This window comes from Neolamprologus brichardi, chromosome 8 (genome assembly GCF_056152115.1).
Source record: "Neolamprologus brichardi isolate AB-2024 chromosome 8, ASM5615211v1, whole genome shotgun sequence".
Lineage (NCBI taxonomy): Eukaryota > Metazoa > Chordata > Actinopteri > Cichliformes > Cichlidae > Neolamprologus > Neolamprologus brichardi.
The window spans coordinates 10,097,377-10,121,207 of NC_142111.1; the positions used below are offsets into that span (position 1 = coordinate 10,097,377).

General features: G+C 40.4%; 3 protein-coding genes across 5 annotated transcripts; 2 read left to right on the forward strand and 1 right to left on the reverse strand.

Annotated features, from left to right (window-relative positions):
• The first annotated feature begins 993 nt into the window (after nt 1-993).
• LOC102782168 (protein kinase C and casein kinase substrate in neurons protein 3) lies at nt 994-9,578 on the forward strand. 3 transcript variants are annotated; one of them, XM_006801025.3, is made up of 10 exons: nt 994-1,182; nt 2,640-2,714; nt 2,840-2,996; nt 3,248-3,483; nt 5,593-5,748; nt 6,105-6,280; nt 6,363-6,483; nt 7,198-7,265; nt 8,094-8,173; nt 8,993-9,578. In XM_006801025.3, exons 2-10 carry the CDS (start codon nt 2,658-2,660, stop codon nt 9,103-9,105), a joined length of 1,164 nt encoding a protein of 387 aa, XP_006801088.2. In that variant the 5' UTR covers nt 994-1,182; nt 2,640-2,657; the 3' UTR covers nt 9,106-9,578. The 3 variants fall into 3 exon arrangements, with proteins under 3 accessions (XP_006801088.2, XP_006801086.2, XP_006801087.2); XM_006801023.3 differs by having other exon boundaries at nt 2,644-2,714; XM_006801024.3 differs by lacking the exon at nt 994-1,182 and adding an exon at nt 1,360-1,515 and having other exon boundaries at nt 2,644-2,714.
• Nucleotides 9,579-12,726: 3,148 nt separating this feature from the next.
• LOC102778534 (circularly permutated Ras protein 1-like) lies at nt 12,727-22,477 on the forward strand. The gene is made up of 21 exons (XM_087845082.1): nt 12,727-12,845; nt 13,073-13,168; nt 14,000-14,200; nt 14,886-15,113; nt 15,209-15,331; nt 15,419-15,490; nt 15,629-15,702; nt 15,888-16,073; nt 16,166-16,207; nt 16,366-16,455; nt 16,887-17,038; nt 17,139-17,220; nt 17,608-17,738; nt 18,213-18,297; nt 18,389-18,495; nt 18,599-18,711; nt 19,633-19,750; nt 20,251-20,391; nt 22,003-22,087; nt 22,173-22,199; nt 22,295-22,477. Exons 2-21 carry the CDS (start codon nt 13,084-13,086, stop codon nt 22,358-22,360), a joined length of 2,208 nt encoding a protein of 735 aa, XP_087701208.1. The 5' UTR covers nt 12,727-12,845; nt 13,073-13,083; the 3' UTR covers nt 22,361-22,477.
• Nucleotides 22,478-22,948: 471 nt separating this feature from the next.
• Nucleotides 22,949-23,655, reverse strand: gjz1 (gap junction protein zeta 1). Its single transcript, XM_006801098.2, is given in 2 exon segments — nt 22,949-23,107; nt 23,110-23,655. Coding segments are annotated over 2 exon segments (705 nt in total).
• Between the last annotated feature and the right edge of the window lie 176 nt (nt 23,656-23,831).

The following is a 23,831-nucleotide window of genomic DNA, read 5'->3' on the forward strand; positions in this document are numbered from 1 at the left end:
ACTGTGGTCAATGTGGAATCATGATTTACCCTAACATGTCTTTCGACTGTGCAGAGAACCCACGCATCTGCATGGAGAACATGCAAGCATATGCACACAGAAAGGCTTAGATTCAAACCCCTCTTTGCAGCGCGACAACAGTTGCTATTGTTACAGTGGTTATTTCCATCTGCAGCAATTTATATTTGATGTCATGGATCTGTTCTGAGACCTCCTCCTGCCTTCCAATGTGCATCTCTTCTGCAGCAGCATGAGAAAGACCCCAGCACAGAACAGAGCAGGCATCAGTGTACATAAGGCACAAAAGGCATCTTTTGTACAGTCCAATACCTGCTGTGCACCAAAAAGCTTACAGGCAATATTAATGGCAAGGAGTTAAAGAGACAGAAGTTTCCCAAACCGACCAAACAGAGCTAAAAAAGAACAAAATGAGCACTAGAATAAGAATAACTGGAATGCCATAGGCTCCAAATCAATCACAATATTGTTTTATAACTTATTTAAAACTGCCAAAACTTAGCTGTGTTTGAAAATGTAACATGCCAATGTTGTGTTCACAACAGTTTCCACTGTTTCCAGCAAGCCTCAGCAAATCAATGAGACCAGCTAGAGACAGCAGTAAATAGAGTGTAAGTCTGGATGACACTGGTGCTCTCCTTTCACTCCTGGCTCGCATCCAAAAGAGCGCAGGGCAGAATAAACAGTGAGTAGGTGAACATGCTGCATGCTGTACTCTCTTTCTAGGCCCGACCAGAGAGAATGGCAGGTCACGGTGGAGCATAGGGCTAATGTGGCAGTTCACGGGAGCCCCACTCTGCCTAGCCCCCCTCCTGCTGTCACACTCTCACTAATAGGCTCACATGACTGTGTGCCACACTGACATGATTCTGTGACCAGTGAACAGTCAAAATGAAGGTTCAGCATCTCATTAGCACCATATTGAGAGAGACAGAGGGAGGGCCAGGCAGGGCAGAAAGAAGGAGGGGAGTTTCTTCCAGCTGTTTTTCTAATAACAGAGTGGAAAGAAAGTGAGACGGGGATAGTCACAGAGGGGGAGAAGAGCTAAACAAGCTGAAAAAGGATGGGGTTAAATTAAAGGATCAGAAGAGAAAGAGGAAGAATAGTTTGTCGTAGCATGACTGCAAACTAGAAGCACAGCTGACGGGTAGGAGAGCGAGAAAGGTAAGTTTCGTCCTCCTCATTTGTTTGCCCTGAAGCTGTTTAGCATAGAATCAGCTACCATGCAAATGTTCTGATTTGTTTAACTTTTTTTTCTCTTCCTACTGGCTTGAACTGTCTCTGTGTTTCACACCCACTTTGCGATCAACAATGTGTATGTGTAACTTTAAATGCCAAGGGAAAATTGGGTCAGTGAGAGAGGGAGAGGAGCATGTGTTAGAGGAGGAGAGGCACACTGGGAGAGGGGGAGATAGTCATGGAGAGAAATCCTCAGCAGCCCTTGAACTACTGTAACAAGTGGTCACTTGAGTAATCACTGGTGATTCAGAGAGAAATGTAAGTGCTGGTTGCTCCCTGGCATGAGTGCTCTGCTGCCACTTTTAATGCTTTCTTGGCTTGCGAATGGAGTTTTTAAGAGTTAAAATACTTGAATGCATATGTCTGACAAACTATTTAAAACTTGTTCACATTTGTTCGCTTGTTGCTTCTCTTCCTTTCCTCTGCATGAACAGTAGAGTCAAGACGAAGCAAGTCTAGGTTGCGCCTGGGGGGACATTTTTTTTAACCTTGTAGGAGCTCATAGAAAGTGAGAAAAATTAAGTCTAAACAAGATAATACAAGTACGGATACCAGCTATCTATAGAAAAGAAGCTATGAGTCTGACTCTCAGTCATGCTGAGTCTTGTGATGAGGTGTGGTTAGTCACTTTCATATTACTCAGCCAGCCATGTGTCAACGCGCTACCCAGACAGACAGAAGCCAGATTGTGACAAATTTGTGGGTACATCTGCCTTCTTCTGTTCAGTTTCTCTTCTTCTGTCTGCCCAATGGGTCATACATAACATGCGGTGCAAATATGGCTGCTATGTGGACACTTTATTTCATTAAAATCACACTTTTTGTTGCCAGATCAGAAATCTGCCCCTGCACTCTTGCAGACATGATCTCTGAACTGAATGGCAACAACAGTCAGAGTGGGAGACTGTTGGTACTAACAGGGCCTGTATTAGTCAGAGCAAATGGGAAAGATGACCTTTCCGCGCTGTTTATTTTGGGAAGGCAACAGGAAGAATGTTAGAGCAGCTGTTCTATTCCTGCTGGCAGATCCCCACCCCTGTGAATTCCAGTCTGCCACTGGAACGGCACTCCCCTTGCAGGAAGACTCCAAGTAGGGGTTATCTGGGCATTGTACAGTATAAATTACACAAAACTGTACAAGTTGTGATGACAATGACATAAGCAAACACACAACCACAAAGCTTTTTCAGTTTTTGTTTCTGTCAGATGTACTTTCCATACAGGGGGAGCGGTTTTGTTTACTAGGAAACTGTACACATCACAACCTGTTGCAATGATAATCAATGTCTTCTGCCTGCCAATAAAAACTCTCTTTCTCTGCCTTCTATGTATCCAAACCAGTCTAGCAACTATCTTCTATAACAAATCTTTTGCTTTATGAGACAGACGTGCTCCCAATAATGGCAAGCCTTCCCAAAGAGCCTCACGAGGATGCCAGGAAACAGAGTTTCTGGATGGTGAGGATTATATTTATGGTCAAATCTTAGACAACCAGCATTGTTAATCTAAAAGAGTAGGTGTGCCTACTCGCAAAAATTGTTATTCTCACATATCATCAACATCTTTCCTGCTTTCCTACCAGCCAGGGAATTATGTACGCACAGTGCATCGAACTGAACGGTCCTTCCAGGCATGCAACGACATAGTGGCCTGCTTCATGGAGAGAGCAAAGGTAGAAAAACAGTACGCCCAGCAGCTCAGCCAGTGGAGCAGCAAGTGGAAGTCCATAGTGGATTCTCGTAAGTATAAGAAGCTATGTCATGGGAAGACATGTTGGCTTAAAAACAGACACTCCCAGGCCTTTTCTCACCATCGCTGTTCTCACAAAGTCAAAATTAGTACTGATTTTTATTTTATGAGCACATCTGTGCTTGCCTGAAATTTCAGTGTAAAAATTAAGGTCATTATTTCTTTATTAGTACCATGACTCATCACTGCACCCTGTGTTGTTTCATTCCTCATGCCCTCTATTTTTTTCCTGCCTCCCCAGGGCCACTTTATGGCTCCCTCATGAGAGCATGGCAGTGTTTCTTCACCTCCACTGAGCGTTTGTCCGCGCTCCATTCTTCCATTTCACAGTCGCTAACTTCAGAGGAGGGAGTCCGGGTGAAGACCTGGCAAAAGGAGACCTTTCCAAAGAAAATCTTCTGCGGGTTCAGGGAGAGCTACGACACCAATACGAGTTTTTCACGTGCGCAGAAACCCTGGTCCAAGAAGCTTATGAAGGTGCAGCACACATACATCCACCGCTGTGAACTTATAATGATGGTCTAGCAATACCAAACAGGCTGAATGTCCTCTTAGCTTTTGGCAATGTCATTTTCTTAATCAGCAAATGAAAGATATATCTAAGAAATAAACATAAGATATATCAGACACATGCAGATGAAGACTGCCCAAGAAGACCTGAAATGTTTCTTTTTCCTAGCAGCCTGTTAGCTTCACTTAGCAGAAAAATAGAAAAAAAGAGATTTGGCTTCATTTTCAAGGTAGTAACCCAGCAAACATGCCAGTGTACGCCCTGTCCAGCAAACCCACACTTGTCCCACACAGGCCCCAAGGGGACAATGTTTGCTGGGAAAATATTACAGCAAGAGGTTCTAGGTCCAAATCTGCCAGCCGGCTGCATCTTTTATGTTCTCGCTGTGCTTGCATGGGTTCTCTGCAGGTACTTTGGGCTCCTCCAAAAGTCCAAAGACAGGTTTATTGGTGATTAAATTGGCTGTAACCATACATTTAAGTATAAATGGCTCCATCACATGGAGCTGGCTAGCTCTCAGCTCCATGTGATGGACTGGAAACCCATCCAGGCTATCCTGTAATAGCGAGGACAGGCTCCATGGCCCTCCCTCCTTGATAAGAAATAAATGGAACACATTATACCACATTTGTTGATGATGTGGTTTTATGAGGAACTCCATATCAGATGTTAGACCAAAGCTGCTGACTAGCTGCATGTTTTATTTAAAGAAATGAGAGGCCTGGTCGTAGATCGGCTCAGCTAGAGGGTTGCTCTGCTATGATTGGTTATTATGTTAATAACCATTTGAATAAACACTATGACAAATCAGTAATATTTATTTAGTAAGTTTGATTGAAATTAACATTATAAGTAGCAATATACCACTTTGACTAGTTACATGACGTGATATCAGGATACCTATGATGTCGTTCTGACCAGTCTAAATAACAACTGTGTGCTAGATTAGCGTCTCAGGCTGAGATGGTATGCTGCAAGTAAATTACAGAGTCCTGGGTTTGACTTCGCCCTGAGCCCTTCGTCTCTGTCATCACTCAACTGCCCTGTTGTCCTGTACCCCCCTTGAAAAAACAGATTTTTACAGCTTTCTGATGATACTAGCTAAGCATTCAAGTGCTGAAGAAATGATAACTGAAAAAGGCATGAAATAGATCAATCTTATCATCAGCTCATCAACAAATCTGTAGCTGTAGCTTTGTTGTAGTAGAATGTTAATATGTACTCACTGACTCACAGTCCTCAGAGATTTTGGTCCACATTGACACGATAGCATCACGCAGTGGCTGTAGATTTTTGGGGGACACATATACATGATGCCCATTCAATCACATCACAAAGATGCTCTATTGGATTGAAATTGGGTGACTGTGGAGGCCGTCTGAGTACAGTGAACACATTCTTATGTTCATGAAACCAGATGGCAATGTTGTGGTTATAAAGAGATGAACATAGTCACTAACAGTATATTCAGGTATGTTGCGGTGTTTGAACATCGCTCAAATGGCACGAGAGGCACAAAAAGAGATGAGAAAATATCCCCCTTCATCGTTACACCACCTGCAGCTTGAACGGTTGATAAGAGATGGATCCATGCTTTTATGTTATTGATGTTTTATGTTATTCAAATTCTGACCCTTAAATTTCACAGCAGAGAATTCAAATTTCAAAGCAGCTCTGTCATATAAGGCAGGCAGGTATACAACAACAAAGAGTCTCCAAAACCTTTTGGACACAGACTATTTCCTGGTGAAATCTGAGTATTGACTTATCTGACTTTCCTGTATATAAAAATGATGTAATGCAACTAACTAGCTATAGTGGATGGACCTTATTATTTACTTTTTAGCAGATCAACAGTAGTTAAGCTCAGTTTAGTTCCAGTACAAAGATAAACTAATCCTGGCAAAAGCTTTGTACTTAAATGATAGATGTAAGTTGCCTTAACCTTTTTAATCTAACCTTTAATCTCAGCAAAAATTGAAGAAGGAAGAAAGAATCTGGCTAAAAACTGCGTATTTACTAAATCGGTTTTCCATCAAATAAATAATATTTACATGCAAATGTATATTCAACAGCTGGAGAAGGTTCGAGTTGCATACCACAAGGTCTGTCAGAGGGAGCAAGCAGCTCTGGAGAAAGAAAAGCAAGCAAACGAAAACTCTGAGATGAGCCAAGAGAAAAAGCAGAAGATGACTGAGGCCAGAGAGAAGGCCACGGAGGAGAAGGAAATGGTGAGGGGAGATGTTTAATCACTGCAACATTTCACTCAGTCATGCATGTTTAATTAGGGATGCATTGATATGACTTCTAATTTCACCATTTCTTATTCACGACTCATATCTGCTGATATTTACTCAGTTGAAAAATTCTAAACACGAGCCCCAGCCTTCAGTTTTTGTTCCAAGCAATTTCCTTCTATGGAGATGTGTTATTGTTACTCTGCTCAGTGTTTATGGGACACAGCATGGGAACAGCAGAGAGCATCAAATGATTTATACGTATTAGATTCTCTGTTAAAGCCACACAGCCGAGGTTCTTCCTGGGGAGGATACTCAACTTTGCATCATGCAGCTGTTTCTGCCTGCAGGCTAGAGATAAATATGAGAAAATCCTGGAGGACGTGTCGACCTACACACCTCGATATATGGAGGAGATGGAAGCCATTTTTGAACAGTCGCAGGAAGAGGAGAGGAAGAGGATCAGCTTTCTCAAGCAAGTCTTCCTGTCCATCCATAGACACTTGGATGTTACCAACAATGAAAGGTGAGCAACTTGAATGCTTATGTGTACAAATTACTTATTAGCATAAGTGGTAGCGTTGACTGTCTTTTCATCTTTGTGCCAGTGTCAAGGCAGTTTACAGTGAGCTCCACCAAACTTTAATGGCCATTGATGAGCAAGATGATCTCAAATGGTGGAAGAACAATCACGGTCCAGGCATGGCCACCGACTGGCCAAAGATTGAGGTACACAGACATGTAAACAGCTGTATTATTCTATGTGCGACATGAACACTATATGCTCATTGAGTCTATTGTGTTTATGTAGATATTTTGTATACATATACATATAAACAAAATTCATAACCTTAAGTGTATCCACTATAAATATCCACTTATGAAACGTTTTGGCTGTTGCAGTTTTTTTATATTAGAAAGGTCTTATATTTAGTTTAATAGCAAGAGTGCTAAGCTATCAGCTAATGCTACCTAGTTTAGCTGAATCACAGACACAGTATGTTAAAATACAAATAAAATAACTTTTACTCACCAGAACTTGAGGGCAAACCTGTTGTAGATGGCAGAGCAATACTATTTGTCAGATAATTAAATTAAAGTGAAAACCCCACGAAAATAGCAGAGCTGTCCAGTTCAGTGAGATGAAGCCTAGCAGACAGTTAGCTGCCTAGTTATCACCAACCTTCACTGCTAATATTGCGCAACTTTAAGCCTTCTTAAGACAACATCATCTCAGCAATTATAATTAAAGGGGAAATTAGCTAATAAAAACAATTTGTATACTAGGTGGTAAACATGTTAATTTCTACTGTACATTTGGGAATTTTAATATGCAAGGTGTTTTGAATTCGGAGCCATGAATTGTGTTTTTGCCACTCTTTTTTGCAGTTCTTGTCAGGGAGCTACATGTTAACCTATATCTTCTTTGTCATGTTACATCAGGAATGGGTCCCACCAGTAAAAAAGCTCAAGCGAAAGAAGAGAAACCAAAAAGGAAAGGAAAGCCGACCGTAAGTTACCCCAAGTGGTGTGTGTGCTCTTATACAGTTCTGTGAAAAACTAAGTACACCATCCATAGGAATTAAGAACATAATTAGCAGCCAAAAACCATCAAATAACCAAATGCATTTGCTTAATTTATCATCAGCAAGTTTATCGCCTGGAAAAATCAAAAAGCTACAGGACTTAACGTGTTAAATGTTAAAGTTTATGACTGAACAATTGGAAAAAGTATGGCTTGTTTGGAAGGATTGTCATCTCATATCAACTGTCACCGCTGGTGGAGGTGTGCTTTTTTGGGGTTGTTTTCAGCCAAAGGACCTGAACAGTTTGCAGACATTGAGTTGACCATGAACTAGAATGCCAAAGTATTCTAGAGTAAAATGTGAGGACATCTGTCTGATAGCTGGATCAAGCAACAGGACAACGATCCTACGCACAGCAGTGAATCTACAACAATGGCGGAAAAGGAAAAGAATCAAAGGTGTTGCGATGGTCCAGTCAAAGTCTGACTGAAACGTTGTGGCAGATCTTTACAGGAGCTGGATATAAATAAATACTCTCAAACCTCAGTGAGATGAAGCAAGGTTGTAAAAAAGATTAAGTCAAAATTCCTCTGCAATAATGTGAGTCACACAGAAAATGATTACTTTGAGTTATTGCTGCTGAAGGTAATTCTACAAGTTGCTGAATCATAGGGTATAGTTAGTTAGTCACGCTATGCAGTCCTGTGAAAACTTTCTTTTTCACGTCTGAATAAATAATAATGATCCAGAGGTGGACAATACATTTTTCCGCCTGATTCATATTCATCGTTTTTACTTTTCCTCTCCTCCTAGTGTGATGATTGGGGGTGTGAAGGTGCGAGCTCTGTACGACTACGTGGGAGAGGAGGGTGATGAGCTGTCCTTTAAAGCAGGTGACACATACAGTGTGACGCAACAACGCCATTTTATTCTCGGTGTAAAGGCAAGATGTTTATGCCAAATTACAACCGCCACATCAACATAAATACGCGTAGGAGGACAGAATTGTAATCAGTCCTTCTAAAATGATGATAGATGGGCTGGTAAACACAAGTGTGCTGCGTGGAATTACTAATGTGATATTTTATGGTTTATGCTGCTGTAGTTTCATTTTAATAACTTGTAAATGGCCACGGGAAAAGTATGGAGTAAAATTAAGCTGAATGAATATGATTTGTGCATAAAAATGTAAACAAACAAGAGCTTATTAATGCTTTTATGCTGATCATTATTTCACTAAATTCAACTTGGATCTTTTTTTATTATCACTTGAATGATACACCAAAAAAGCATGCAATGTGGATCATGAAATTAGTAGACTGTGTGCATGTGGCTTACCAGAAAAAGGTTAGGAACCACTGCCCTAGGGTGCCGAAATCTTAACCGCAGAAAAACACAACACAGCATTTGCAAGGTTGCCTGGAAACCCATATCTGAACCACAGGATGACACATGGAGCAAAAAACAACTGTTACTGTCAGTTAAGCCAACATGAAACCTAAACAGATGTGTGTTTTTATTCCCTGCACACTTCCACACTTGTTTATTTTAGTGCCGTGTAACAGCAAGATGTCCAAACTCTAATATTCTGACTCCAATCTCCTTTTGAAATATGTCTTTACAACATCAGTTGAATTTTTGCCTTAATTAACATTAATTTCACCGTGTTGTATGTCCATAACTGAACTGAGTTTTGTTCTGTTTGATGCCAGGTGAGGTATTCCTGAAGGTCGAGGAAGAGGACGATCAAGGCTGGTGCCGAGGAGCACTGAGCGGCGGGAAGGAGGGGTTCTACCCAGCTAATTATGTTGAAGTTGCAGAGTGATATTAACACTGTTCAACATATTATGCCCGGAACCTTTTTCTTACAAAGACTTGGTTTTTAAATTCTTCATAAATACCACTTATTTATCGTCTAAGATGTTGTCACACTGATGTTGAGCTTGTGTCATATAGTATCTGTTCCCAGACATTTCTTAATGTTTTAAGGCCTTAATATCGAAACCCACTTGATTAAAGTACATCTTCAATATGAATTAACTTATGAGAGAATAGAATGTACTGTTTCTGAATGTACACAAGAAAATAAGAGAAGATATTTATTTACTGCCATCATGCCTCAGTCATTAGATCACTGTAATACAGATGAAGCTGATAGTGATTGTTGGGGTTTACACAAGTGCAAGTTTACAATGATGTGTGCATGCAATGTTAATGCCTATTTCAATATTAAGCGCAGAAAATTGCTTGATTGCAGGAGGAATTATCAAAATAAAAGTAATCTCTTCCTCTGTTCTATTTTGTTGCCGCCTAATTTTTGTTGCTTGTGGTTCCTATTTGACTGAGCAGAATAATGTCTGTGCAGATTTTGAAAGACAGAAAATACAGTATATGTGGTAAAAACCAAGCCTATACCTCTAATTATCTTGAAAAAAGCAATAATAATAAAGAAATAAATGTTTGTGCAGTTCTAACAAGCTCAAGGTCGATGTCAAGGTCAATACTTGATGTGACTACCTTTATTCTTCAACACTGCCTAAACTCTCAGGAAAACCTTTGTGTTAAGTAGTCTTCTGGAAGATTTCTCCAGGCTTCTTGAAGAACATTCAAATCTCTCCTTTGGATGTTTTTTCCTTTTGTTCCATTCTCTGTCAAGATGATCCCACACTGCTTCGATATTGTTGAGGGCTTAGTTCTCGGGAGATTCTGCTGTCTGTTTTCTACCCAGATATGCTTTCACTAGGATGGCTGTAGCTAGGTAGGACAGGTCGTCTACTAATCGTGAAGGCTGGTGGTTCAATCGCTGACTACTCTGCATGCCAAATATCCTAAACCCGAGTTGCTCTCTGATGCATCCATTGGAGCGTGAATTTTGGATAGAAAGCACTTACGTAGGAAAAAGTATAGAAAAAAGTGCTTGGGCAAATGAGGCATGTTGTGTAAAGTACTTTGAGTGCACAGGTAGTGTTTTTTATTGCACTGGCAGTGGGTTTGGGATCATTGCCAGATGGTATTGCATGGTGAAATAAAATCTGACTATACTTTTCTGCATTCATGATTTCAACAGTTTGACAAAACGACACTGGGGAGGCCGATCCATAACTAGATAGTCTTCCATTGTGTGTTTTTACAGGCTCGTACATATATAGCAGAGCTTCTGAGACCTATTAGCAGTCATATCATAATTAAGAAGAATGCAGACTCAAATGCAGGACTCTATGCTGGCAGTGGTTTACAGATTTTATTTACTGGTGATGTGGGAATAGAAATAATTAACTCCAGTAAGTGTAGCTCAATGGGAACGAGACAGGAGTTCAACTGCAATTTTAATTTGGGTGGAATAGAATTTAATTCTTACTTTCACAGATTGGTGACTACATGTGAAGGTTTACAGCCAGAAGAATCCAGGAGGAGATGGGGAACATTTTAGGGGAAACCTTTTCCAAACCAAGAATACCAGTCAGAGAGAAACAGGTAAGCGTGATGAATCAGGACCAGAGAGGTCTTTTTGAATAATCAGCTTCAGTTATAAAACTACAAAAAGAAATAATGAAAGGGCAAAAAAGTTGATCAAATTACTAATAACCAGCCAGTCCTTAAATAATGCAATGCCTGATTATGTGAATTGACTGAAGGTGTGAACACCGGGAATCCCAGCACCATCCAAAGAGTGGGTCCGACAGAAAATCAAGTCCATCCCTCCAACTGAGTTTATAGAAACACACTGAGAAAGACAAAAAAAAAAAGAAAAGAAAAACCCTCCTGGCCAGTTGGGACCATGACAGTTAGCCTGTCAGATAATCTGATTATAATCTGACACCATTATTTTAAAACCAGAGGTGATTATGCTTTTGAGGTTCTAGTACATAAACTCTGGAACAGATTTAGGTACTTAAGGTCAGCTGAATCAGTGGTTTGTTTTAAATGGTCACTTTTTAGTTAACCATTTGATTGACCGTGTGTCTGTGTGGTTTTATTCAAACTGTGAAGCACTTTGTAACTGTTTGTCACTGTAAAACAAAAGTGCTATACAAATATAGTTATCATATCATTTCTTTTTCCAGATCTAGTGAATGCGTTTGTCATTGTCAAGCTGGAAAATGAAGCTGTTGCCAATCACTTACCAGATGTATATTCTTCATACACATTTTCTGTTCAACATAACTTTTTTTTTTGTACATTTTAAGCCATTTGCATAGTGAATTGCATGGTGAATCAAAATCTGACAGTACTTTTCTGTGTTCATAATTCTCCAACACCCATGGCTGAAATGCAATCCTAAACCATGACTGAGCCTCTACCGTGTTTTACAGACACTCACTGCTGTACCTCTCGCCTGACCGCCTTTGTACAATCCGACAGTTTAAACCAAAAATCTAAATATTGGATTGTCACTTCATGAGATGAGTTGCCATTGATTTAAGTGCAGTTCTTCCGTAATTTGGTACATTTGAGCCTTTTCTCACAGTTTCCTTCCAGAAGAATGGCTTCTTTGCAGCCACCCTTCCACTGAGACCATTTCTGATGAGGCTTCAGTGAACAGTAGATGGATCAACTGAAGACTCAGATGCCTCTGTCGGATCTTGTGTCAGATCTTTGCTGGATTTTTTCCCGTTTCTTAGCACATGATGACAGAACAAGATACTGTTCATCTGCTGTAGGTCATTTTGTAGATCTGCCACTAGTTTATTTATTTATTTATTTTAGAGCACACTGCACAACATGCTGATATATTCCAGGTTTCTGGCCAGTAGCCAAATGGTTTGGCAATTAGCCATGATTTTGGAAATAAATCATCTGTTTTACAACAGGCTGCTAGTAACAAAGTGCCTAAAGATACAATTTACAATTGTTTTGTAAATTCTTTTTCTGTAATTTTTTTTGTTATGTATGTTTGTTATGTTTTAGTTATGTAGTTGGCCTCCTTTTTTATGTTTTAAAGATTCATAGGTCAGTGTTAGCTGGCTTAACAAACAAAACCCCTCCTCTAGAAATGATCAGGTACAAGGACTGAACTGAAAATGGGTGTTTGTCCAGAGAGGATTGTGATATACTGAAGTAGGAAAAAAAGAAAATAAAAAAACCCACAAAAAACTAAAAAAATTCATAGTTGAATTTTGTGCCAGCATTTTGGATGACAGCGTAAATGTTGTACCCCACTTCTCCACCTATGACAGCTGGAATAGGCTCCAGCCATCCCTCTGTGACCATGAACTAGATAAATGGATGGATGGATGGATGGATTGTTATGGTTGGAATAACCAGTAGGTGACGTAGAAAATAAGTTTAAAACTGGAGGTTTAAGACACAAATGTTCCTGTTTCCCAGCACATTCATCCATTTTGCCAACACTCTGGATATTTTTTAAGCACAGTTGGGTAAACACCCACTCAGCAAACTATGAGTGAAGTCTCTTGAGGAAAGAAACCTGTTGGATGAGATGTCTGAGACATAAGTCAATGAAAGACACGACGCAGAACAGCAACTGAAACATTTATGAGACCAGACGGAGTTGAAAGTATATTTTTCTACAGTACGGATTGCATTCAAAGAACTTTCTATGTTGTAAGTACTTTTACTTACTTGTGTTTAAAGAATCCGTTCATGTCACCTAATTTTGTTTTACTTTTCTTTTTTTTTTCTTTTTTTTTTTTCTTTTTTTTTTCTTTTTTTTACAGTAGTTGCAACTCAGGGACATCTGTGCTAACAGTTATTTAAATACTTTGGGATTGCGTCCTGATTTAAATGTCACCCATTGTCTTGTTTAATCGCGTCACTTCTGTCACTGGTAGGTAGAGTCACGATGGAATTTGCTTGTGGGTTTGTTTATGTGCCACCATCATTGAGTCAGAAGGAGAGGCGCTATCCAAACATCACTAAACGCTCAGGTATGATCTCAGTCAAACACCGGCATGCATTACCACAAGGAAAATTTAAGTTATGGAAGTCATACTAATTTTTTTAAAATTCAGATGTTACATTCCTGTGTCAACTTGTTTTTTGCTTCTGTCTCACTGGCTGCTAAATAGACACAGACACTTTACAGTTGGTCAACTTTGACAAAAGAAAGTATTTCAGCTATGCGTAACAAGAACAGGAAACATCAGATTCTGCAGTTGCAGGTTTAAATAGACACTGCCGATGGTGAAATCCTTCTAATAGACACAAAGCTGATACTTTCAGCTACATTTGTAACCTGTTTACTCTACCGTCTCTGCCAAAGGAAATGTTTGAAGTTGTTAGCTAGTATAAAACTATGAAAACAGATTAAAGAACATATAAGCACAAAATAACAACTTTCATATCAGTTTGTTTTATTTTTATTTCAAACATGTACATTCACCATCATTACATAATATCATTCCATTCTTTTGTTTCAAAAGGAGTAGGCAGACGTATACACTTATTTGGCCCTACCCCCTCAAATTTGACCTCTAATTCATTTAAATTTATTTTAGTCTTAAATTAAACAAACAAACGAATGAAACAAAAGCAAAACAAAACAAAAAAACATCATGATATAGTTTCTTTCATATAAATAAAAACAGAATATGTAAATTTGCACACATCCTGTCCTGTGTGTCTTAGAGTAGAGCTTACTTTTACATAGTTTACTCAGTAAAAGCCACCTGAGTCACAGCACAAAGGTCAACACTGCACAGATTTTTCTTTTTATTCTATTCTATTAATTTGTATTTTCATTGGGTTTTTTTTATTAGCTCTTCTTCCTCCTAATCCTCGGCTTCGTCCTCAGTCTCCTCCTCCTCCGCCACCTGTCCCACCAAGAAAGCACCTTGAGACAGAGTCAGAAAATAGCAAGGATGAGAAGAAAGTCCTGGGGAACTCTGTTTTCTATGAAAATACTATACTGGCAGCAGCTTCTTTGAACAGTGAGCAGCCAACACCACCTAAAAAGACAGGTACGGTGAATGTAGCACTGATATGGTCATTTGAATGTATTATTTTAAACTGCTCACACTACATTTAGCATCCAACCACACAGAAACCACACATAAAGGTTGGATGTTATTTTATCAGTTACTTAGACTAATGCAGCCATTTTTAAGAGTTCTTTTTGTGGTCATTGCCGTTGTGGTTGTTTAAAAAAACAAACACACGCACATATACACACACAACAGGGTTGCACTGTGGTGCAGTGGTTATTACTTGATCTCACAGCAAGAAGCTCCTGGGTTCAAACTCCTCGTAAGGCCGGAACTTTCTACATTTCCTGTTTTATTTTGTAGTTTTTTTCATCCTTTGTGTCTTGTGTTTAGTTTTACTTCCTCTCTGTTCCCTGATTATGTCCAGCTGTGTGCCATCACCCTCCTGTTTCCCATTCCCATGATTACCCTCCTTGTGTATAAATAAGCATGTCTCCTTCCAGCTAGCGTGTTTTTGTCTGTGTTCTCTTTCTTGTGTTGCTATGTTCCCAAGTTGAATTTCTGTTTCCTTGGTTTGGGCTTTGTTGTAATAAACCCTCATCTTTTGCTCATTCATGTCAGCCTTTGAGTCTTAGGTTTGGGTTCTTACTGTGCCTCATTAGCACAATCTGCAGTTTAGTAGATTTATGATCAACACTCTGTTTCTGCTTGTTTTTACCAGCTCTTCTTCCACCTCCCCTGAAAACCAGATCAGAGCCATGTTCTTACGACCAGCCGCTCATTTGCCCTCAATCAAGTATCATCAACCAAGAACTTGCCTATGATGTCCCAAAAACTGAGCCGGATTTAAATGCACAACCCCAGGACCCGAACTACTGTAACAGTGTACCAGAAGGCACTGGTGTCAAGGTGAACCTGCTGGCTGATCCTGGCATTGTGTTATCACAAGGTAAAAGGCAACATTCTCTTTGTTTTATTAACACAGTTTAATTTGATTGGACATCCTCATCCAGATCATCCTCCTTTCTTCTCCTCTCATCTTAGGCCGAGTCATCCCTCCAAGACCTGAATTCATGAATTTAGTCCCCGAGTACATAATGCCAATACCTTCGTCCCACTCATTTCCTTCAACCTCTCCAAACACTCCTATATCCCCTAGTGCTAAAGGTGATTACAGCAGTCCCTGCTGCGCCATCACAAAACTGATGTAGTATGAAATGCATATTTTTAATGCTTATGTTATTCCAAACCCAGAATCAGCAGATCTGCCAGGAAATCCTAACGTTGTCCTTGTAAGTTTAGGAAAATTACTCTCAGAGGAAAAAGGTAAGTAAACCTTTATCACCACATTAACATCATACCAATAAAAATAAATCTGATTGGCTGTGATTCTGTTTTTGAAAAAATCTAGTTTGATTTTAGTTCATACTTCATGGTGGCAATGACCTTTTTGTTCTTTTCCAGTTGACCCCATACAGGGAGTACACAGCCTCTGCTCCCAATGTGGCTCCGTGGTGGACACTTGCTATGACAATACGGTAATTGCATCGTATTAAACCTGAAAACCGATAACTATTAATTCACATTTCAGAGGCGCTGATCTCAGAAATGGATAACCTGAAAGAAATCGTGCACATTGTTGATCACATCATAAGGAAACATGGACAACTCGACTGGTTTAAATGATCCTGAGTTTGTGTTCTCTCCTTTTACTGCATTTCAGGTTGATGAGTGTTATTTCTGTAAATCCTCCAGTTTTTCCAATGTGCCCAGTTTACTGCAGAGTCCTCTAAATGGTTACCAGGACGAACTCTTTTTACTCAATCCTAATGAAAAGCCTTTGTGCGATACGGATCCTCTGCTGCTCTTCTGCATCGATGTATCAGGCTCAATGAAAATCACCTCCGAGGTACAACAACACTACAGACACTTGGCATCACGAGGCTGTTTGTGACAGCAGGTGTTCATGAATACAACCTGTGGCGTCTCTACTGTTTTTAGGTGTCAGAGGGAGAGCGTACTGTGAATAAATCCCGTCTCCAGGTGAGTTGTCTTTTTTTTTTCCTCCTTATTTTGAAGTTACCTTGAGGGACTCGGGATATTTGCCAGTTGAAATCTGTGGCTGAGAATTTTTGTGTGATATTTTTTTGACAATTATGTGTAGAGACGCTACAAATCAAAGATTGTTGTATTCTAACCAGTTCGTCCAGGAAGCTGTGTCACTGTGCGTTGAGAGATTAAACGAACAACAACCTGGCACAAGAGTGGGGCTCATCTCCTTCAACCATGAGGTACATACGTGACGCTGTTTGCATCTCCACTGCCTGCTCCTGAGCAGAGTCACGCTGACCTTACATTTTGCGTTAGGAGGAAGAAGAACAAGCACAAACTAGGCTAGCTGTTGTCGCAAACTATGATCATAATACTATTTACTGCAGACTACCTGCTGTGACGAGGCTAATGGTCTCTGTCACTAGGCAGGTAGCCTTCTGTGTCTTGTTCTTCTCTCTGATAGGAGGAGTGAGGTGAGGTGGAAGCTGTAAAATTATTATAAGTTTTCACTTCATTGTACAAAACAGCTGCTTCACTGGAATTTGTCTAGTCAGTCGTAGACTGTTTGTTACGGTTGATTTTATTTGATTCTCCTCACTGTTTTCTTTATTATCTGGTATAAACTTATTTATTACTTCTTTTTTTCATCTTTCGGTGTTTGCATCTTCAGGTGACAATGCACGGATATGAGAATTTCAAATCACGTTGTCTGAGTGGGGCTCAGTTGATTGAAAGCCTCTATTTGAAAGAGATTGCGGCCAGTTTTCCTAGTCCACCTCCACTTTCACAGACAAAGGAGTATTTAGAAAGACAAGTTGTGGGGTATGGAAAAAACTTATTTTTAAAAAAAATTAGATGTTTTGTTTTAATTCGATTATTGCATTATATGTATTGATCTTCCGATTGCTGATTTATTTTAAAGACTGTCTGCAAGTGGAGCCACCGCTCTGGGTCCAGCTGCTCTGCTTGCAATTGCAATGGCCTCCAGACAACCAGGCTCAAAGGTAAGTTTGGCCAACAAGTCAAATTTTTTATCCAGTTTACGCGTCCTGCTTACCTGCTTGAATCTTATGTCACAACACTGGTGAGAATTTGGGCCTTTGGCTAATGGAGCTTCTTTAGGATTTTGTAATTTTACAGGTAAGTGAGCAGGATAAAGGCAGGCAGGAAACAAAGAGCGAGAGCAAGGTGGAAAATAAGCAACAAATCTCTTCAGCTAGACTCAAACTGCTTTGTTTTTACCTATCAAAAGGGGATTGAACCATATAGTTAGCTGGGCTATATAAATATTTACTGCATGAAAATGTTTTAAGACCTCCTTGTGGTAATCAATTACAGTTCAGCTTTCTAAACAGTGCATTCCCGATTTGCTTTCCCTGTTGATCTTGAAGGTGATTATCTGTACAGACGGGAAAGCCAACACAGAGTTAGGAAATCTAGAAGTGGAAGACACTGATGCTCTTACTCCCGTCTCATCCACCATCTTCTACCAGGAGCTGGGAGAGTTTGCTGCTGATAACGGGTGAGCACATACCTCTAACTTAATTTTCCACGTCAGGCATGTCTAATTCACTTAAGTTTGAACTTGAGTGGGCCAGACATGATAAATGTGTAAAATCACAGAAAATATCTTTACTCTGGACCCACTGAAAAAACTGTGTGAATTTAAATAATAGATCATGTAAAAACAGGAATGGATGTTCTGTCATTTAACAGTTTATCACATACTGCTGTAAAACTTGAATACAGTGAAAAGTACAAAATCTATGTCCCCCTTCATCCAGTGGGCCAGAGTAGAGTCTTTGGTCGGCCTGTTCTGGCTCCCCGAGCCCTGTTTGACACCGCTGCTCTACGCTAACGTAAAAAGAGACAGTGAATGAACTTGTTGAGGCAGTTAGTTATGTATTTAAGTCTCTATTAAAAGCACTAGTACTCATATTACCCATTGAAAGGTCTCGATGCACTGTGATGATCCTCAGATTTCTTCTTTTTTTAGCGTCACAGTGTCTGTGCTGTCCATAGAGGGAACAGACTGTAGACTGGATGAGCTGGGGAAACTTGCTGATCGTACTAGAGGAAAGGTAAGGCGCACTGTAACCATGGCGAAACATATGACTCATCAAATCAAGCACAATCTCATGGTGTCAATCTGTGCTTTCCCCTTAAATCTAGGTGGTAATAGCCAGTCCCAGCAGGCTGCATCCAGAGTTTGAGCAGATCATTCAAAACCGGACCATTGCCACACACTGTACTGTAATTATACTGCTGCCAAAATCAATGTGAGAGCTGCACTGCACATAATTACTTAAAATGAGCTCACTGAATTGGTCTCTAGAGATTTAAATGACCCTAAGCACTGAGTCATGTTCTCCTTGGGTAAAGGTGCATGAAGGGAGAGAAGGAGGCGGGACACAAAGGGACCAGAGAGGTGGGGAATGTGGACCCAGATACAGACATCACCTTCCAGTTTAGAGCAAATGAAAAGGTCTCAGAAGGTGAGGAAAATAAACACTCTTATAGACTGACGCCACTGGCTCGTTTATTTTCTCCGTTTCAGCTGCAGTTGTGCTGAATTTCTCAACAATATCGCAGCTGCCGCGTGTTGCCAGGTCTTTGAGGAAAGTGCGACATGTGGTGATTTCTGTTGTTGCCAACCATGAAAAACAGAAATTTCAGTTTGAGATCATTGCAACACTGCAAAGTAAGAGGCAGCCAGAGTTACAGCATCTGAAAATAAACTAACAAAGCAAACATAACAAAGTGGACCCAGACATGTTACACTGCTAACTGGGACTTGGAAAAACAAGACAATAACAACTAAGAAACAGGGAAAAAAAATACAGCAAAGGAAAAAAAAAGATTTCAGTAAATTAAGTCACGGTTCCCTGACTTCTACTCTGATCCCACCATGGCTGTCCATTTTCTTTAGTGTGTCCAGCTGTATTTTATAGAGACGAAATCCCTGTGGCAAAACACATCGGTAAAAGGCTCTTCCATCTAGTGTTGGTAAATTGCCATCTGAATTTATTCAACATAAACAGATTCACTTACAGGCCAAATTCAACTCGGGATCACTGAACACTTGCCTTAAGGGATTTAGCCTGAATTCTGAGATATGTGCATCAGATGGGCGAAAAATGGTTCATTTGATCCAAACTGACCAGGGACTGATCATGCAGGCCAGAGCAACATTTAACTCATTTACCCACCACAGATAGTCTCAGCCGGGAGGGCAGGGAGAGAGAGTCAGGGGAATGACACGCAGGAAACAGTGTGGCGCAGATTCACACGCAGGGGTAATTGCAGATTTTACTCATACCTCTTGAGTTAAAACATTCATACAGCTCGTTTTGTTTTGTTTTTAAACTGTCGAATCACTCCTTGTTTTCTTTCTTTCTTTTCTTTTTTTTTTTTAGTGCCGCCACCATCTCCTAATAGCCGTGTATCAATCCAGCTGCAGATCAAGTACAGGCTGAGGAATGGGCGGACCATGCTCAGACTGATAACTGCAGACCGGGAAGTTACTGATGACGGGTGATAATGCCAAATCTTTAATTACAATGCTTTATTTACTTTTTAGTTTTGAATACTCCTCCGCTTGCAGCTTTACTACACAGAGATATTTGCATGTCTATGGATGGTTTAAACAAGCCATTATCTTCTGACATCTTTAATCAGCGAGGCGTTCTGCCCCTCAGGACAACAAGTGATTAGATGTATTATTTTATGGCAATTTCAGTGAACCTTTAGGCAAAGCAGGTTTCGATAATCCAAAGAGACTGACTGTTGCTGAGATACCAGAGCTTTCGTGCAGAAATAATGCCTCATCCATTCGAACATTTAGTTACACAGTAAATGAAGTGCTCAGCCCAGTCTTCACACGCTCAGTGAAGGTCATGCAATTCATCGTCTGAGTAGATCCAGAGCGGGGCCTGTGTGTTTTTCCACATTAACATAATGGCAATGCTGATGCAGTAAATGTTGAGAAGTACTCTTGTGAACACATTGTGCCCCCCCCCCCCCCCCCCCCCCAGCTCGGCGGTGCTGTCCTCACTGTGTCTGGCCATCATTCAGCTCAACTCGTCACAAGCCAGCGCCGCTCTGGCTGTCAGAGGTCGCTTGCTCTACGCCAGGAGGGAAGGAGACACGCAGAAGCAGCTTATTGAGAGAGCAATGTGAGTAGCAGCAGGGACCTCTGACTGAAGGCCATCATTTTATGCTGAATTCTGACATTGAATAAGGCTGAATCGACAGACAAAATGACACACAAGTATGAAAATAAGAAGGTGAAAAAATGAGTTTAAGCACATTTGGCATTATGTGGTATTTAGATGAGAAATATGACTGCGTGGAGAAGCAGAAGCTCAGGCGCTTCCTGTGCTTTTAAGACTATTATTATCCCAGACTTTCTGATTCAAAGGTTACCCTGCAGCTTGGTTTTTCACTTTTTCTTTTTAAATTGTATTAAAAGTTCTCATGTTGACTTTATTTACAGTGCTGTGCAAAAGTCTTGAGTCACCAAAAATGCTTTATTTGATGGAAATATAGTTTATCAAGCAAAAACAGTTTGTACAATTTTAACAAGGTTGAAGGTGTGGCGGCAGATTTCTTTTCTCGTGTATTAATCACATATTTAATCATATCACATTAGTAATAGTAATATCACTTTCTCACTTAGTTGTATGCATGTGTACTACAAATGGGCCATATGGTCTATCACACTGTAATGTAATGGGAGACGTTAAACAGATATTGAGGCTCCATCTGCTTAAATCACTTCAAAACGCTCACTGTGTGCGTTGCAGGTTATTGTTAAAGTTTCCACAACAAAGGTCGATATTTGGTGTGGAAACCTTTATTCTTAAACACAGCCTGAAGTCTCGTAGTTGAGCTTTCTTGTCATTTCTCTAAGCAGTCCTTAGGAATAGTTCTCCAGGGTTCTTGAAGAACACTCAAAGTTCTTCTTTGGATGTTGGTTGTCTTTTGTTCTGTTTTCTGTTAAGCTGAGCCCACACTGGTTCAATAATGTTCATGTTGGGGCTCTGGGGAGGCCAATTCATGACCGATGGTGTTCCACTCTGTGCTTGGAATCATTGTCATACTGAAAAATAAAGCCACCGCCAATCAGATGCTTTCCAGATGGTAATGCATGGTGAAACAAAATCTGGCTGGTATATTTTGCATTCATATTTCCAGCAATTTTGACAAAATCTCCAACACCGCTGCCTGAAATGCAACCCCAAACTTTGACAGAGCCGCCATCGTGTTTTTACAGATGGCATTAGACAATCACTGCTGTTCCTCTCAACTGACCGCATCCATGTATTTTGAGAATTCAATCTAAAAATGTAACAATTATGGGCTCATCGCTCCATAAAACCTGTTCAGTGCAGTTCTTGTGTAATTTGGCCCACATCAGCCTTTTCTCCTGTATCTCTTCCTTAAGAATGGCTTCTTCACAGCCACCTTTCCACTGAGGCCATTTCTGATGAGGCTTCAGTGAACAGCAGATGCATCAACTGAAGGGTCAGATGCATCTCTCAGGTCCTGTGTCAGATCATTTCTAAAAATAAATAAATGAAAGAAAGAAAGAAAGAAAAGCAGCCAATGTCCAAAGGCATCAAGAAATCCAGAACCTATTGCTCAAGACCACTATGAAGAAATGAAGAGTGGGTCAAGACTTTTGCACAGAACTGTGTGTTTTATATTCCTTATCTTGGTAATATCAAGATAATGTGTTGTGATTAATAGATGATGATTTATGCATAATGTTTGGCTGTTTTCAGAAAGCATAACCACAGTGCAGAGGCAGAACAAACATACAACGAATGGGTTAAAACCATGGAGCCGATTTACACCAACTTCACACAGGTGAGCTTTTACTGTGTATTTTTATTATTAGATTCAATGCATCACATTAGACTTCTTTTACACTTAATTCCTTTCCCCTCCCCAGAAAAACACTGTCAGCTCAGACTCACAGGTAATTCATTCTCTTATTCTGCTTCTTATTAGAATACTTACTATGCTGCCCAAATTCCTTTTTCTATAAATCCTCCTTTCTTCTCTTCCCGCCAGTCTATCACAGACGCTGCTGCAGCGCTGTTCTACACCATGAAGCAGAGAAACAAGAAATCTCTCTGAATAAACACAAGCCCAGCCAACTGTCCTCCTTCCCCTTTTACCTCGTTGGAAAGCAACTCGAGTCTGAATGTCGAGGCCAAATGCTGCACTTAGACTTTGATTATTTGGCTGGATGGATATCCCTCAAATTTTTCACATTGTAAATAATGCATTACAGTAAATCTCACACCTCATTTCTCATGCTTGATTTTTTTTTTTTTTAATGTTACACAAGAAAACTACTGATGCAGTTTTACAGTTAGAACTGCTTTTGTGTTTGACAGTGTCGCTTGCGCCTGAGTTTGTGCACTGACCAAAGCGCCAAGTAAAAACCTGATTCAGAAACACCACCATGAAGCCAACACCCAGATCCTTTATGTCAGCAAAATATATCTCAGAGCACATATTTAAAAAAACAACTCTAAAACAAAAGTTAACATAACGAAATGCAACAAAGCAGTTTTTGAGATTTTTATTTCAGTAGTACTATACATGTATAATATTCCTAATCATAACCATAAAGCTCTGTTTATAGAGATATAAGACACAAAATTAACAGGTATGTATGCACATTTCATACCCACGGAATATGTACATGGAGTCTGATATTTAAGCGTTGCAGAGGTAGTGGACAATAGAGTAAACACAAAACAAAACTGAGCAAGCAATGATTATGCCTGAGATGGAAGCTAAAGCATAAATAGACATGCGCTTCTCCGGGGCGGCCCTCAAAATGCAAACATATTTGCAGCCTTCTTTTGTTCACGGAGCGCGTGCAGGTTCCAATAAAGCAGCAAAAATAAAAAGCAGGCTTCAACCAGAATCCGCAGAGCTATGCTGAGCAGGTAGAAGCCTACGGTGCCCCTGTCTTTGTGGAGATCTATGATCATCTCGCCCCTGCCGCTCGCAGTCGCCACCGTCTGAGCTTCCTCTGTCCCCTGAGCCTCCGGCTTCTCATCCGCCTTCATCCTGAACCTCCTCTTCTGGGCCATTGTGCGGAGGTGGGAGGTGAACAACTCCATGAGCAGGACAGAGATGACAACCACGACAAACATGAAGTCCCAAGCCACTATCACGGGCTTGTCGAATCGTTCATTAAAACATAATTTTGTGCAGACATCGGGGGTGCTGCTGCCGGGGGTGCTGATATTACAGGTGAAGTCAGCATCCAGTTTGCTGAAGGGCAGCTCAGCAAAGAAGAGGACCACAAGTCGGACGCACAGCAGGCCGAACCACAGGGAGCGGCACTTGTAGGTGGCGGTGGTATCCACTGCTGTTCTCAGGATTGGGATGAGACCCGTTACTGTTGCTGCCATTATCACTTTTCCTGGTAATAGAAAAGAGGAAGCTGATGAAACATATAAACCCTACCACTATTAATCTAATTAATAATTAGGTCATAATGAGAGATCATTTTGCTTTTGTGCTAAATTATGGTAGTTAAGTTGTAGATCTCATCGCCAAAGTCAATAACCAACTCTGATTTGGGTTT

Excerpts from the sequence above, each read along its gene's own strand:
- LOC102782168 (XM_006801025.3), top strand. The coding sequence starts at position 2,658 with ATGGCAAGCCTTCCCAAAGAGCCTCACGAGGATGCCAGGAAACAGAGT. Across the intron at positions 2,715-2,839 it reads GGAAACAGAGTTTCTGGATG|CCAGGGAATTATGTACGCAC; the intron begins GTGAGGATTATA and ends CTTTCCTACCAG. Across the intron at positions 8,174-8,992 it reads TGAGCTGTCCTTTAAAGCAG|GTGAGGTATTCCTGAAGGTC; the intron begins GTGACACATACA and ends GTTTGATGCCAG.
- LOC102778534 (XM_087845082.1), top strand. The coding sequence starts at position 13,084 with ATGGAATTTGCTTGTGGGTTTGTTTATGTGCCACCATCATTGAGTCAG. Across the intron at positions 18,298-18,388 it reads CTGATCGTACTAGAGGAAAG|GTGGTAATAGCCAGTCCCAG; the intron begins GTAAGGCGCACT and ends CCTTAAATCTAG. Across the intron at positions 19,751-20,250 it reads CGGGAAGTTACTGATGACGG|CTCGGCGGTGCTGTCCTCAC; the intron begins GTGATAATGCCA and ends CCCCCCCCCCAG.